The sequence below is a fragment of the Chiloscyllium punctatum genome, chromosome 2 (assembly GCF_047496795.1).
Source record: "Chiloscyllium punctatum isolate Juve2018m chromosome 2, sChiPun1.3, whole genome shotgun sequence".
Taxonomy (NCBI): domain Eukaryota; kingdom Metazoa; phylum Chordata; class Chondrichthyes; order Orectolobiformes; family Hemiscylliidae; genus Chiloscyllium; species Chiloscyllium punctatum.
This window is the reverse complement of record NC_092740.1, coordinates 59,955,471-59,970,909: the sequence shown is the minus strand read 5'-3', so window position 1 is coordinate 59,970,909 and position 15,439 is coordinate 59,955,471. Positions and strand designations below refer to the sequence as shown.

Sequence of the window (15,439 nt, the reverse complement as noted above, 5' to 3'; positions counted from 1 at the left end):
TCAGAGCTTTCAGCTGTTTGTTGATCTCAAATGGACTGAATCAAGTTTGTGGAAGACTATTGCCTGTGGTGCCGGGGGCCTTAAGAGGAGTCCAAAATCAATCACCCAGTTGCACATCTGGCCAAGGATGGTTGCAAACCATCTAATCTAATGTAGTCTGCAATCTAATGCAGGCTTAGGTTGCAGACTGTAGAGCTTTATACTGAGCAATCTTCAGATCTGGTCTATTGGTTGTGGGAACACTTATCCCTGGCTTTTGCATGCTGCTTATATTTTGCATGCAAATACTTGTGCTGTAGCTGCAACAGATTGATATTTTTATGCGTGCCTCGTGCTGTTCTTAGCGTTTCATCCTGTACTCATCATTGAAGAAGAGCTGGTCTTCCTGCTTGATTGTAATGGTCGAGTGAGGATATGTCAAGCCATGAGGTTACAGATTGTATTTAATGCAATTCTGTTGCTATTGATGGCCAACAGCATCTCATGGTTTTGTGCAGTTTTGAGTTGCCAATCTATCCCATTTAACATGGTGGTGAAGACATGGAAGACAATGACAGAAATCCCCAATGTGGAAATGAGAGTGCTTCTCCCCACAAGATCACTCCAAACAGTTTCATCATGGACAGAGGCATTTGTGACAGTTTGGTGAGAGTGAGGTCAAGTATGGCTTTCCCTTCTGTTGGCTCTCTCACTATCTGAATTGATGTATCTGTGAAGGAGTTAAGTATATGCTAGAGGTTTTCTTGTCCATGTTTGATGCCATGAGGCATTATGGAGTCTGGAGTCAGTTTGTAGACACCCAGGATACCTCCATCCTGATTGCATGACACTGTGGCTGCAATCTGGTTGGTCTGTTCTGGTGTTCTGACCATACTTGAGAAATGTTGACGGTGATGCCTGTGGCATTGAAAAGTATATTCAGTGAGACTAATTACGTCAAATTGTTGCCCCCTCAATTTTGACACAAGCCCAGATTTTAATGAGGAGGAACATGGGAATATTCAGGGTTGCGTTTGCTGTTCCCATTTCCAGTGCACAGGTTAATGCCCAGTGGTTTATCTGATTTCAGTTATGACTCTGAAGCAGTTTTATGCCATGAGGCATTATGGAGTCTGGAGTCAGGTTGTAGACACCCAGAATAACTCCACCCTGATTGCATGGCACTGTAGCTGTAATCTGATTGGTTTGTTCTGGTGTTCTGACCATACTTGGGAAATGATGACGCTGCAGCCTGTGGCGTTGAAAGGTGTATTCAATGAGAATGGTTATGTCAAACTGTTTTAGTAAGGAGGAATTGGGGAATATGCAGGGCTGGGTTTGCTGTTCCCATTTCCAGTGCACAGGATAATGCCCAGTGGTTTATCTGGTTTCAATTATGACTTTGAAGCAGTTTTGTACAACTGAATGGCTTGCTAGGCCATCTGAGAGATCATTTCACAAGAGTCAACCATATTACTGCGAATCTGGAGTCACAATTTGCCAGACTAGGTAAATATGTCAGATTTCCTTGCTAAGAGAATATTAGTGAACTGGAAAATATTTTTATGACAATCCAAAATGGTTTTGTGACTACTACAGAACAGTGGTTAGGTCCCTTTTGGAATACTGTGTGCATTTCTGGTCTCCTTCCTATTTGAAGGTTGTTGTGAAATTTGAAAGGGTTCAGAAAAGATTGACAAGGATGTTGCCAGAGTTGGAGGATTTGAGCTATAGGGAGAGGTAGAATAGGCTGGAGCATCGGAGGCTGAGGGGTGACCTTATAGAGGTTTACAAAATTATGAGGGGCATTGATAGGATAAATAGACAAAGTCTTTTCCCTGGGATCGGGGAGTCCAGAACGAGAGGGCATAGGTTTAGGGTGAGAGGGGAAAGATATAAAAGAGACCTAAGAGGCAACCTTTTCACGCAGAGGGTGGTGCGTGTGTGGAATGTGCTGCCAGAGGAAGTGGTGGAGGCTAGTACAACTGCAACATTTAAAAGGCATCTGGATGGGTATATGATTAGGAAGGGTTTGGAGGGATATGGGCCAGGTGCTGGCAGATGGGACTAGATTGGGTTGGGATATCTGGTCGGCATGGATGAGTTGGACCGAAGGGTCTGTTTCCATGCTGTACATCTCTTTGACTATAACTCTATGACTATTGGACTTTTTTTATTCTAGTTATTCTTATTGATTTTAAATTCCACCAGCTGCATTGGCCCCAGAGCATTAGCCTGGGCCTCTGGAAAACTAATCCAGTGACGTCTCCATTACTTCATTGTTTCCTCCAAACTTGTCCACCTGAAGGCCTCATTATCTAATAAGGATGTGTTCCTCAATGGCTCACGCTATGTGTAAAGTTCTGGTGAGGTTGGAGCATATAAGTGTGCGATTGGAAAGGTGTCCATGATGTCATCTATAATTTTACCACTCCTGCCTCACTGCAGCTCACTGAGAGAAAGAATAAAATTCTGTTTAATTAAGCAAAATTTATTTCATTCAAGACTGAGATAACTGATTTATTAATAAATGGTTTAATCAAAAAGAATTGTTTAAAAAAAGAAAACTACTGGTGCTCAAAAACTAAAATAATAACTAAACTTGCTGAATATTCTCAAAAGGTCTGGTGGAGAGAAGTAAAATTATTAGGCAAGATTTTTGAGCCCTACCATGGACAATAACAGAAACAATTAAAAATCCCAATGCCAACCTGGATACAAATTACAGCTAGTTGTACCTCCTCCAAGGAACTTCCTCAACTAATAAAAGTTTCAACAGCAAAAAGGATGGCAGCCATCAATAAATATGTGCCCGTAACATTGTGTAGGTGACTGGGGGAGTGAGCAGCTCAGGAGTGCATGTCCTCCTGGTATCATTGGGACAGCACAGCAGAAGGTAAGACTATTGAGGACAATTAGGCAACCAGCTGAGAACAGAAAGGCAGGCAGCTGCTGACAGTTGGATTATAACTGAATTCTTGGGCCCAATGACAATAAGGAGCACAACTTCTGCGGGATTATAAACAATAGATAGGATGGATAAGGAGTTACAAGTTCTAATACCAAAGAGGTAACCGAAGGTGACAAAATCAACTGTCATAGGAACCTTTCCCCAGTACATGGGCATAGACATCAGGACATCCATTGCTGAAGACCTTGCAGTGCTGCTTGCTTGCCCTGCTAGCAGCTATCGAATCACTGTAGTCTTGAACTTCTTTGCTTCTTGTTCTTTTACATCTCGGTGGCATCTCACATGCAACAGAAAACTACTGCAATTTGGAAGTCATTGTTAGCCTCTTTGAGAGAGCTGCAGAGTACATTCAGTTCCAGACAGGTGTAGCTTTTTACATCCATCACTGAAATTCCTCAGATGCAGGACATCGTTGATTGCATTCATGTAGCCATCAAGATACTCAGAGACAGGACAGTGAGATTAGTCAACCAGAAAGGCTTCCCCTCATTCAATATTCAACTGGTCTGCAATCACAACAAGAAATTCTTACTTTACGTGCACTTGTTTTCCTGGTATCTGCCATGACTCCTCCATCCTCTGCCAGTCAATCCAGATAGATCTTTACTCTGTTATCCAAAGCACATGATGGATGCAAGGATATAGATAATCCTTGAAGAGATTAATTTTCATTCCTCTACAGGAGGTCCAGACAGAGGTGCAGAGACAATGCAACCAGTGCCACCTGCTTATGAGGTTAGTGAGTGTGCAAACCATCGGGCTTCTTAAAATGCATCTGCACTGGTCAAACAGCACAAACACTACACTCCTGCAACTCGAACATTGTGGTGAACATTAGGTAACCCTCCTGAGAAATGTGGTTGTTGAGGACGGTGAGGGCAGAGAAAGAAGATTTGAGAAGACTGTGAAGGAGGTGGATGCAGAATACCGTGGTGCACTGGTAGGACAAGTAGAGTCATAGAGATGTACAGTGTGGAAACAGACTCTTCGGTCCAACTTGTCCATGCTGACCAAGTATTCCAAACTAAACTAGTCCCACTTGCCTGCATTGGCAGATATTCTTCTAAATCTTTCCCATTCATGTACATGTCAAAATGTATTTTAAATGTTGTAATTGCACCCACCCCTACCACTTCCTTTGGCAGCTAATTCCATGCACGCACCACCCTCTGTGAAAAAGTTGCCCCTCGGGTCCCTTTTGAAATCTTGCCCCTCTCACCTTGCACTTATGCCTTCTAGTTTTAAACTCCCCTACCCTTGGAAAAAGACCTTGGCTATTCACCTGATCTAAGCACCTCATGATTTTACAAACCTCTATAAGCTCACCACTCAGCCTCTGATGCTCCAGGGAAAAATGTCCTAGCCTATTTGGCATCTCCTTATTAGTCAAACCCTCCAGTCCCGTCAACATCCTTGTAAATTTTTTTCTGTGCTGTTTCTAGTTTAGCAACGTATTTCGATAGCAAGGGGACCAGAATTGTATGTGGTGTCCTACAATTGGCCTCATCAATGTCTTATATAGTCACACCATGATATCCCAAAACCTCTACTCAATGCACTGACCAATGAAGGCAAGTATGCCAAATTCTGCCTTCACCACCCTGTCTACATGCAACGCTATTTTCAAGGAGCTTTGAACTGGCACCTCTCGATCCCGCTATTCAACAACACTCCCCAGAGCCCAACAATAAAATGTGTAAGTCCTGCTCTGGTTTGCCTTACCAGAATGCAACAATTGGCATTTATCTAAGTGAAACTCCATCTGCTACTTCTAGGCCCATTGGCCTATAAGATCAAGATCTCGTACCCTTAGATAACCTTCTTCACAGTCCACAGTCCACCAATCAGTCAACTCACTAACCATACCTCCTATATTCTCATCCAAATAGTTGAAATAAATGATGGACAACCGTGGACCAGAACCAATCCTTGCAAACACCACTAGTCACAGGCTTCCAGTTTGAATAACAACCTCTACCCCACCCTCTGTCTTCTTCTATAAAGTCAATTTTGTATCCAATTGGCTATCTCTCTGGATCCCATGAGAGCTAACATCACTAACAAATCTACTACGCTGGACCTTTTCAAAGGCCTTGCTAAAGTCCATCTGCCTTCATCTGTCTTCTTGGTAAAGTCTTCAAAAACACCTCAACCAAATTTGTGAGATACTATTTCCCATGCACAAAGCTATGTTGACTATTCCTAATCAGTCCTTGTCTTTCCAAATTCACATAAATCCTATTTCTCAGAATCCCCTCCAACAACTCATCCACCACTGATGTCAGACTCACCGGTTTTTAGTTTCCTGACTTTTCCTTAAAGCTTTTCATAAACAATGGCACAGCACTAGTCACCCTCCAGTCTTCCAGCAAATCAATCATGGCTGTCAATGATACAAATACCTCTGCAAAGGACCTCACAATCTCTTCAAGGTCTCATCAGGAATTTCTCAATATTGGGAATTATTGTTTCAAAGACATTTCAACTAAATTTTTCTGACTTCTGGAAAAAGACAAACTTTGGATATCCAGTGACCCATTCAGTGGTCTGTACAATGTTGTGAATTCCACACGCAGTCACTCCCCACAGAGCTCCTCTTGTGACCACAGAAAGGTAGAGTAAGCCATCCTACATCTCTGTTGTGTTTAGGTCGGATGTGGCATTCATCATTTTTGTACAGGTGTGCATGCAACTGCAATTGCAACAGCAGGATGTTATTTGACCCTGTGGTGCCATTGGAAGCAGAGGATGATGATGATCCCCTGTCAAGTTTGGCATTGTGACGCCCTCAGACCTTTTCAGCACACCAGGTTCCTGGAGAGGGAAGCATCAGCTGGGGCCAACTAGTCCATTCCAAACATCTCTGTACCACCAGCATAACACTTCAGTTCAGGATTTGCAGTGCAATGCATCCTGCAGACATCACTTTGCATTTCCTGTACAAACTCCATTTGCTGCCAAATGTGGCTGCACAAAATTTGCCATTATCTCAATAGAGGAACTTGTGCAAGAGTGTGCAAAAGGCTATGAGATGGATGGACTTCCCCATTCTCTATCAGTAACCCAGCACTGTCTTTTAAAATTCAGATAAGTGGAAGCACAACTTCTGCAACTCATCATTACAGAGCCTTCTTTCGTGTGACTGTAGCATCTGTGCCCAGCGAGCAGGGCATTAATTGTTCTCCTTCCTCCAAGTGATACTTCCCACACCTGACTTGGCCTCTGACACTTGCTCCTACGCAATAGTGACTTTCTTCTCACCGAGTGCAACTGTACCTAAACATACTCCAATATCTCACTGGGTCTTAGAGTATCAGCTGGTGGACCGAATACCCATAATATACTTTCTTTGGTTCTGTACTATTTTTGTCAAACCACAGAAGAAGAGAAAGAAGCTGTTCTGAAGAAGAGTCATATTGGACTCAAAATATCAACATTTTGTTTCACTCTCCACAGATGCTTCCACACCTGCTGAGTTTCTCAAACACTTTCTGTTTTTATTTCACATTTCCAGCATCCACAATATTTTTCGTTTGATTATAGGGAGGTGTTGTAGGGTTAGGCATTGCACCTGTTGGGGTAACAGGAAAAGATGATAATAGCAACCTTTCAAAGTCAAAACCTCAGCACTACAGCAGGTATCTAATGCAGTTCTATACTATTACCATGTCCTCCTTTTTTGTTATCCGCCAGGAATATTGAAAAATTGGAGCTGTTTTCATTACAGCAGAGAAAATTATGCTGTAATATGATAGTGATAATTTGGCAGCACATGTAAGAACTTAGAAATAGCAGGAGATGAATGTCCTTCAACCCTTCAAGCTTGTTCCACCATTTTCTGAGGTCATGGCTGACCTACTAACAATATTTTTCTGCACTTTCCTGTATCCCTTGATGTTCTTAATAGGTAGAAATGTACCAATCTCTGTCTTCAATGTACTCAATGACTGAGCCTATAGACAACCCTCTGGAGCAGAAAATTCTGAAGATTCACCACCAAGACAAAGTATTTGTTTTCCCTACCAAAGCAGATAAGCTCATATTCCTCTTGATTGCATTCCCTGTGCCAATGTTTTCCTACCCATTTAGCCTCTCTAAATCCGCTAGAAATGACTTTGCACGATCTTCCAAACTCGCTGTATCATCTATTTTTGTGGTATCTGTAATCTTGGAAATATAACATTTAATCTCCACATTCATATCATCAATGTAGATTGTGAACAGCTGGGCTCAAGCACTGATCTTATTAGTGCCCCACAGGTCACTAATCTGAAAGTGACCCATTTATTCCACTGTTTTCTGCTTAGAGACACTTCTTAATCCATGACTGTGTATTCCCCCCAAATCCACAGGCTCACAAAGAGAAAGGTTTGGTGCCTACAAGATAACTGACAGTGAAATACTTAAAATTGTTTTTGCTACCATTTGGTACAATATATATATTTCTATTTTTCTGACATTGATTACAATTAAGCAGACTAACGTGTTGCAGTTTACGAAGTGCGATGTTTAATATATGTGGCTGAAGCATCAAATTAATGTGTGTTGTTTGATTGCAATCCTCAATGTCAACATGAACCACCATTAAAATGATTCTGGTGCAGAAGACTGGAATGTTGAATCAGAAACTTAATTGTGATTAGGTGCATTTTCACCATCAGTGAAAAAACACCTGATTGTAAACTACCTCAGAAGAACTAGTGCCAAATGTAACTATTCTTTATTCATGTCAATACAAGACATAGAAGTTGCAAGAATTTTAATGAGACATATGAACAGACTGCTATTTGTTGTGCTCCTTCTCTATGTACTTTAGAACAAATTTTAATTAACTTTTTATGGCAGCAATAACTTATTATTGCAATTAATTATTTTAAGAGAATAAATTTAAAGTTGTAATTCTTCTCATGAATCTTGAATTTTCATGAAATAATGTATTTTTGACTCTGCTGTTGTAGTACATATCCCACAGCCGAAAGTTCCTCTGCAAACGAGAAAAACAGGTTTTCTGAATTAACTGAGCGGAAAATAAGCATGATGCTTCTGGATGTCTGCCACCAGTCGGGTGGCAGTGAATACCTGAGGCAAATTTATCACATCATCCAACTCAATGAGGTAGGAAAACAGACTTTTTTAGGTGTTTATTGCCCTAAGGCAGTACCTACTGTCAGCTAAGGGTTAGTCAAGAAAGTAAAATGACTTTCAGTCAATAGAAAATCTGAATAAAAATGAAAATAAATGAAATGTAAACAGAATTGTTTCCCCAAACTGATCTTGCATATTTTGAAATGTACTGCATCTTTTTAATTATACCTAATTGCCCACATACAGCATTTGATTAATTTAATTTCATTATCTCTGTTTTGTAAATTTGCTATCCAGTACAATGTTCTTTGTACATTTATATTTGAATTAACAGTAACATTCTGTCACATTGTTTTAAAAGCAGTTTTTTTAACCTATTTTGTTTTAGATTTTGCACATTTGTTCGACAATTGTTTTGACAATTGCAGGTTTTTTTTCAAAGATTCTTGTCATTGAAATAGTTTGATATAAATGTATTGCAGTTGAAATTAGATCTCATTTACAAGACTACATAAAAGTCAGTTTGAAACAACATACGTTCACCCTTTACTTCAGGGAATTCTCTGCCCATATGGTGTTCAGTTGAAAAGAGCAACTTAATGCAGAGATCATGCTTTTTTTTATCACCATCCTGACAGTATGGCACATTTATGTTACTGAACTGTTTCTGGATGATGTTCTGCAATACTCGTTTTCAGAACTAGGTTAAATATAAACTCTCCTGTTTAAACTTCGAGGCGGTTTCTACAACATTTACTTCTGTTGTCCACATATATGCAATTGTTTTAAAGTCATATTTTGTAATATTGAGGCAAATAATCTGTTTGGGAAAATTCAGTTTTCATTGGTCAGAAACATTGTTGTTACTTCCTCTATGCCATCAGCCACTGCCTTTTGTATTTCAGCCAGTTTTGGATGTAATATGCTACTTTGCCTTGGATCCTGTAGCTGTTAGTTCCTTGTCCAATCTGCCATGAGGTTTCATATCAAAAGTCTTGTTCATTAGATAGACAAGATCAAATGGATAATCTCATCAACATTTCTGGTTGCTTCTTTAAAAAATTTGGTCAAGTTTGTAAAACACAACCTTTTTTTGATAAATCCATGCTGACTATTCGAGATTAGTCTGTTTCTCCAAGTGCAGAGATATTCTGTCCCTTAGAACTCTTACTGATAACTTTCCCACTCAGCAAGATTAAACCGATTGGCCTGTAATTTCATGGTTTTATCCCAAACTCATTTTTTTAATATGGGGAAATATTAACAATCCTCCAGTCCTCTGAACCCTCACCCTTGGCCAGTGACTGATATCTTTTCTGTAGGCTCCTTCAACAGACTGGGAGACATCTCACCTGGACCTGCAGATTTATCTACTTTTTAAGTCTGCTAAATCCACTAGTGTCTCCTGTCAATCTACTTTAATTCCTTCTGATATTTCACAGTCTTCTACCCTAATGTCTATGCCTACATTGTCCTATTCATTGTCAAGATTGATGCAAATCATTCATTGAGGACTATGCCCATGTCTTTCAGGTCTACATTCAGATTACCTCTATTGTCCATAATGGACCCTGCTATTTTCTAGCTCTTTATATAATTGGAAAAAGTCATATGGGGTTTTCTTTATTCTTCCCCCCACATTTTTCTCATGCACATCCTTTGCTTCCCTAATTTTCTTTAAAAGTTCCTCCTGGTACTTTTTAAACTCCTCTGGGGACTCTACCGTATTGGGCCCTTGGGATTTGTCATAAGCTTTTAATTTTTTTCTGAATCCTAATCTTCATACTCTTGACATCCAGGGTTCTCTGCCTTGAGTCCACTCTTTGTCCTTTTGGGAATATATTGTCCTGTACTCTTGTTATTTCCTCCTTGAATGTTTCCACTGCCATTTATCTATAACTATCTACTCTAAATTTCCTTGGGCCAAATAGTTTCTTAGCTTAGTAAAATTATTCTTTCCCCAGTTTCGAACTTTTATTCATGTCGCATTCTTATTCTTTTCCGTAACTACCTTAAATCTAACTGTGTTATGGTCACCATCTCCAAAATGCTCCCCAATAATAAGCCTTCCACCTGCTGCATCTATTTTAAAATATTAGGTTCAAAACTGTCCCCTTCCTTACTGGGCCTTCTCACACTGACTAAAAACATTCCTCTGGATGTCATTGAAAAATTTTGTTCCCTCCTTAACTTGCACACTAAAACTATCCCAATTAACATTTGAGCAATTAAAATTCCCTGACTGTATTACCTTGATATTTTCTACTTCTTTGAAATGCAATTGCATATTTGATCGTGTATCTCTTCTTGACTGCTTAGGGGCCTGCATCATCAGTGTATTTACACCTTTTTTTAAACTTCTACCCTCATGGTTTTATTTGATGATCCTTCCAAGATACCATACTCATTCTTGCTGCTATACTTGGTTCCTTGAATAATATTACAGCCCATCTCCCACTTCTACGCCCCTCTCTATCTTGCCTGAATACTCTATACTCAGGAATGCTGAGCTGCTACTCCTGCCCATCCTGAAGTTAAATTTCAGTCATAAATATGACATCATACTCTCACATGTCAATCTGTGTCCTCAGCTCATCTATCTTACTCCTTAGAGTCAGTTTGGAGTCGATGATCAGTGTAATCTGGTGTCCAGGTAGTTTATCAGTCTACTTCTTTCCCAAGTGCATTAGCTGTCACCATGGAGCACCTTTACTTATCCATCAGTTTGTGCAAGCAATGTGCATACATCCTGCATGATGAGCCCTCGATTGATCCCATTGTTTGTTTCTCAATAATTAATCATTCAACCATTGATGGGTGTCACAAGTGTATCATGTCCCCCAGGATCGGGTGGCCTTACACCGTCGACACCTTGTTTTTAAGGGTTTTATCTTTCTGTTTCAACCACGTTCAATACCTAAAATTGATCGGGTTTATCTTCTGTCTTTCAGGAAGGAAACCAGACAACTTAAACATTATCTCACTCCACATGTCCCCTCTGATTCCAAACAAACAACTATATTATTTGTAACACTTTCATCCAGTGCTCACAGCATGACCTTAAGACACTTGAAGATCCAACATTTTGACTTCTCCTTTCAGGTTTTTGCAAAGTTACACATGGGATTTGGTCAGCACATTGAGATTTCCTTAGATCCATGCTACCTAACTTGTTTTTTTTTGCCTTTGCCTACTATTCATCACCAACCCACTCGTTAGTACAGTTTATCTAAGATAATCTGTATGGTAGTTGCTTGCATTTGTATTATCCTTTGTGTTTGCCACTTCTTCAAGTTGGCATCATATTTAATTTTAATATGCATTTTTAAAATGTTAGTCCACATTTCAAATCCAATAATTTATGTATAGAAAAAAGAAATAATCAAAGCACTGATCCTTGGGGAACACCTCTGTCTGTCATCCTCTATTCTGCATAATAACTTTTCCCATAATTTCCTGCTTTTTTTATCTAGCTGATTTGCTGGCAGCCCCATTCCATGAGCCTAAACATTGTTAACCAGCCTTTATGTGGTACTTGATCAAAATTTCCTAAAAAGCCAAATAGACAACATCCATTACATGACCTTCATCAATATTCTCTGTTATTTCATCAAAAGAAATCAATTAAATTAGTTAAACACAACATGCCTTTTATAAATCCATTGGAAGAATATGAGGATTGAAGATGCTGGTGATCAGAGTCAAAAAGTGTGGTGCTGGAAAAGCACTGCCAATCAGGCAGCATCTGAGGAGCAGGAGAGTCGACATTTTAAGCATAAGCTCTTCAACAGGAATGTGATGACGAAGAATTTAAGCTCGAAACGTTGAGTCTCCTGCTTTTCGAATGATGCCTGACTTGCTGTGCTGTTCTAACACCACACTTATTGTCTTTTACAAATCCATATTGGGTCTCCTTAATTAACTTAAAACTCTCCAAGTGCTTCTTGATTTTTTTTCCCTGATTAAGGATTCCAAAACCTTACCTCACCAGTAATGAAAGACAAACTGCTCTGTAGTTGCTAGGACTGCCCTCAAATCATTCCTCAAAGAATTGCCACTCTCGAATTCTCTGGTATCACCCCTATATCTCCTGAAGCTTGAAAAATTGAAGCAAACACTTTCAGTGTCCCCACACACTTCCTTTAGCAACTTGCGATGCATGCTATCCAAACCAGTTGACCAGATTGTGGGCTCAAATGCTACTCCCGTGATTTGAACACAAAATCTAGGCTAATACTGCAGTCCAGTACTAAAGTTCTACTTTTATATGTCCAGTACAACTTGTGGAAATGCTACCTTTAGGTTAAGACATCCACCTTTACAGATAAAAGATTTCATTATGGCATTTTGAAGAAGAGTTAGGAGATTCCTCTCCTGTATTCTAACGAGTATTTATCACTCAACTACCATCATTAAAATAGATTACCTGATTCATTTAGACATTATTGTTTGTGAAGCCTTACTGTGTGTATATTCACACAGTGATGCTTTTCTGACATTAAAATCAAAATTACACTTCAGTTATGTTGTATTGATTGTAAAATGTTTGGGATGTTCTGTGGTCATTAAATACTTCATACAATGGACTTTTTTTTACCTCTGCCTTCATAGGCATTAAACATTTGAGGACACCTATAGCCTTTAGGTTATGGTTTCTTTTATTTCTACATTTCAGTTCAATCTGTAGTCTTTATCTAAAAATCTGCATTGAATTATAGGACCTGTTTCCTTAATCAGGTAGGCAATGAACATTGCTCTTCACTTTTGCTGAACTTTAAACATCAACAATAATTGACAACTGTGACTCAGCTCACCAAAGACAACAATTTGCATTTAATCAGAGTCATAGAGTCATAGAGATGTACAGCATGGAAACAGACCCTTAGGTCCAACCTGTCCACGCCGACCAGATATACCAACCCAATCTAGTCACACCTACCAACACCTGATCCATATCCCTTCAAACTCTTCCTATTTATATACCCATCCAAATGCCTCTTAAATGTTGCAATTTTACCAGCCTCCACCACAGCCTCTGGCAGCTCATTCCACACACTTACCACCCTCTGCGTGAAACAATTGCACCTTAGGTCTCTTTTATATCTTGCCCCTCTCACCCTAAACCTCTGCCCTCTAGTTCTGGACTCCCTGATCCCAGGGAAAAGACTTTGTCTATTTATCCTATCCATGCCCCTCATAATTTTTTAAACCTCTATAAGGTCACCCCTCAGCCTCCGACGCTCCAGGGAAAACAGCCCCAGCCTGTTTAGCCTCTCCCTGTAGCTCAAATCTTCAAACCCTGGCAATATCCTTGTAAATCTTTTCTGAACCCTTTCAAGTTTCACAACATCATTCCGATAGGAAGGAGACCAGAACTGCACGCAATATTCCAACAGTGGCCTTACCAATGTCCTGTACAGCTGCAACATGACCTCCCAACTCCTGTACTCAATACTTTGACCAATAAAGGAAAGCATACCAAACGCCTTCTTCACTGTCCTATCTACCCGCAACTCCACTGTGTAGAGGACCCAGCACCGATCCTTGTGGCACTCCACTGGTCACAGGCGTCCAGTCTGAAAAACAACCCTCCACCACCACCCTCTGTCTTCTACCTTTGAGCCAGTTCTGTATCCAAATGGCTCGTTCTCCCTGTATTCCAGGAGATCTAACCTCACTAATCAGACTCCCATGGGAAAGCTTATCGAACGCCTTACTGAAGTCCATATAGATCACATCTACTGCTCTGCCCTCATCAATCTTCTTTGTTACTTCTTCAAAAAAATCAATCAAGTTTGTGAGACATGATTTCCCACACACAAAGCCATGTTGACTATCCCGAATCAGTCCTTGCCTTTCCAAATACATGTACTTCCTGTCCCTCAGGATTCCCTCCAACAATTTGCCCATCACTAAGGTCAGGTTCACCGGTCTATAGCTCCCTGGCTTGTCTTTACCGCCTTTCTTAAACAGTGGCAACACATTTGCCAACCTCCAGCCTTCCGACACCTCACCTGTGAGTATCGATGATGCAAATATCTCAGCAAGAGGCCCAGCAGTCACTTCTCTAGCTTTCCACAGAGTTCTCGGGTACACCTGATCAGGTCCTGGGGATTTATCCACTTTTAACCGTTTCAAGACATCCAGCACTTCCTCCTCTGTAATCTGGACATTTTGCAGATGTCACCATCTATTTCCCGACAGTCTATATCTTCCATATCCTTTTCCACAGTAAATACTGGTGCAAAAATATTCATTTAGTATCTCCCCCATTTTCTGTGGCTCCACATAAAGGCTGCCTTGCTGATCTTTGAGGGGCCCTATTCTGTCCCTAGTTACCCTTTGTCCTTAATATATTTGTAAAAACCCCTTGGATTCTCCTTAATTCTATTTGCTAATGTTATCTCATGTCCCCTTTTTGCCCTCCTGATTTCCCTCTTAAATATACCCCTACTTCCTTTCTACTCTTCTAAGGATTCACTCGATCTATCCTGTCTATACCTGACATTTGCTTCCTTCTTTTTCTTAACCAAACCCTCAATTTATTTAGTCATCTAGCATTCCCTATACCTACCAGCCTTCCCTCTCACGCTGACAGGAATATACTTTCTCTGGATTCTTATTATCTCATTTTTGAAGGCTTCCCATTTTCCAGCCGTCCCTTTACCTGCGAATATCTCCCTCCAATCCGCTTTGGAATGTTCTTGCCTAATACCATCAAAATTCGCATTTCTCCAATTTAGAACTTCAACTTTTAGATCTGGTCTATCTTTTTCCATCACGATTTTAAAACAAATAGAATTATGGTCGCTGGCCCCAAAGTGCTCCCCCACTGACACCTCAGTCACCTGCCCTGCCTTATTTCCTAAGAGTAGGTCAAGTTTTGCACCTTCTCTAGTAGGTATATCCACATACTGAATCAAAATTGTGTTGTACGCACTTAATAAATTCCTCTCCATCTAAACCTTTAACACTATGGCAATCCCAGTCAATGTTTGGAAGGTTAAAATCCCCGAACATAACTACCCTATTATTCTTACAGATAGCTTAGATCTCCTTACAAGTTTGTTTCTCAATTTCCCTCTGACTATTAGGGGGTCTATAATACAATCCCAATAAGGTGATCATCAATTTCTTATTTTTCAGTTCCACCCGAATAACTTCCCTGAATGTATTTCCGGGAATATCCTCCCTCAGCACAAGTGTAATACTATCCCTTATCAAAAATGCCACTCCCCCTCCTCTCTTGCCTCCCTTTCTATCCTTCCTGTAGCATTTGTATCCTCGAACATTAAGCTGCCAGTCCTGCCCATCCCTGAGCCATGTTTCTGTAATTGCTATGATATCCCGGTCCCATGTTCCTAACCATGCCCTGAGTTCATCTGCCTTCCCTGTTAGGCCCCT

At 40.3% G+C, this 15,439-nt stretch overlaps 1 protein-coding gene across 13 annotated transcripts in view; it reads left to right on the top strand.

Annotated features, from left to right (window-relative positions):
• kiaa0825 (KIAA0825 ortholog) overlaps positions 1-15,439 on the top strand; it is a 432,289-nt gene that overhangs the window by 175,213 nt on the left and 241,637 nt on the right. For 12 of the 13 annotated variants that reach the window (XM_072583064.1, XM_072583027.1, XM_072582974.1 and 9 more), the window contains one exon: positions 7,909-8,065. The exons of the other annotated variant lie outside the window; for it this stretch is intronic. In XM_072583064.1, coding sequence (XP_072439165.1) covers positions 7,909-8,065 — 157 coding nt within the window. The remainder of the gene's footprint in view (positions 1-7,908; positions 8,066-15,439) is intronic. 13 annotated transcript variants of the gene reach the window in all.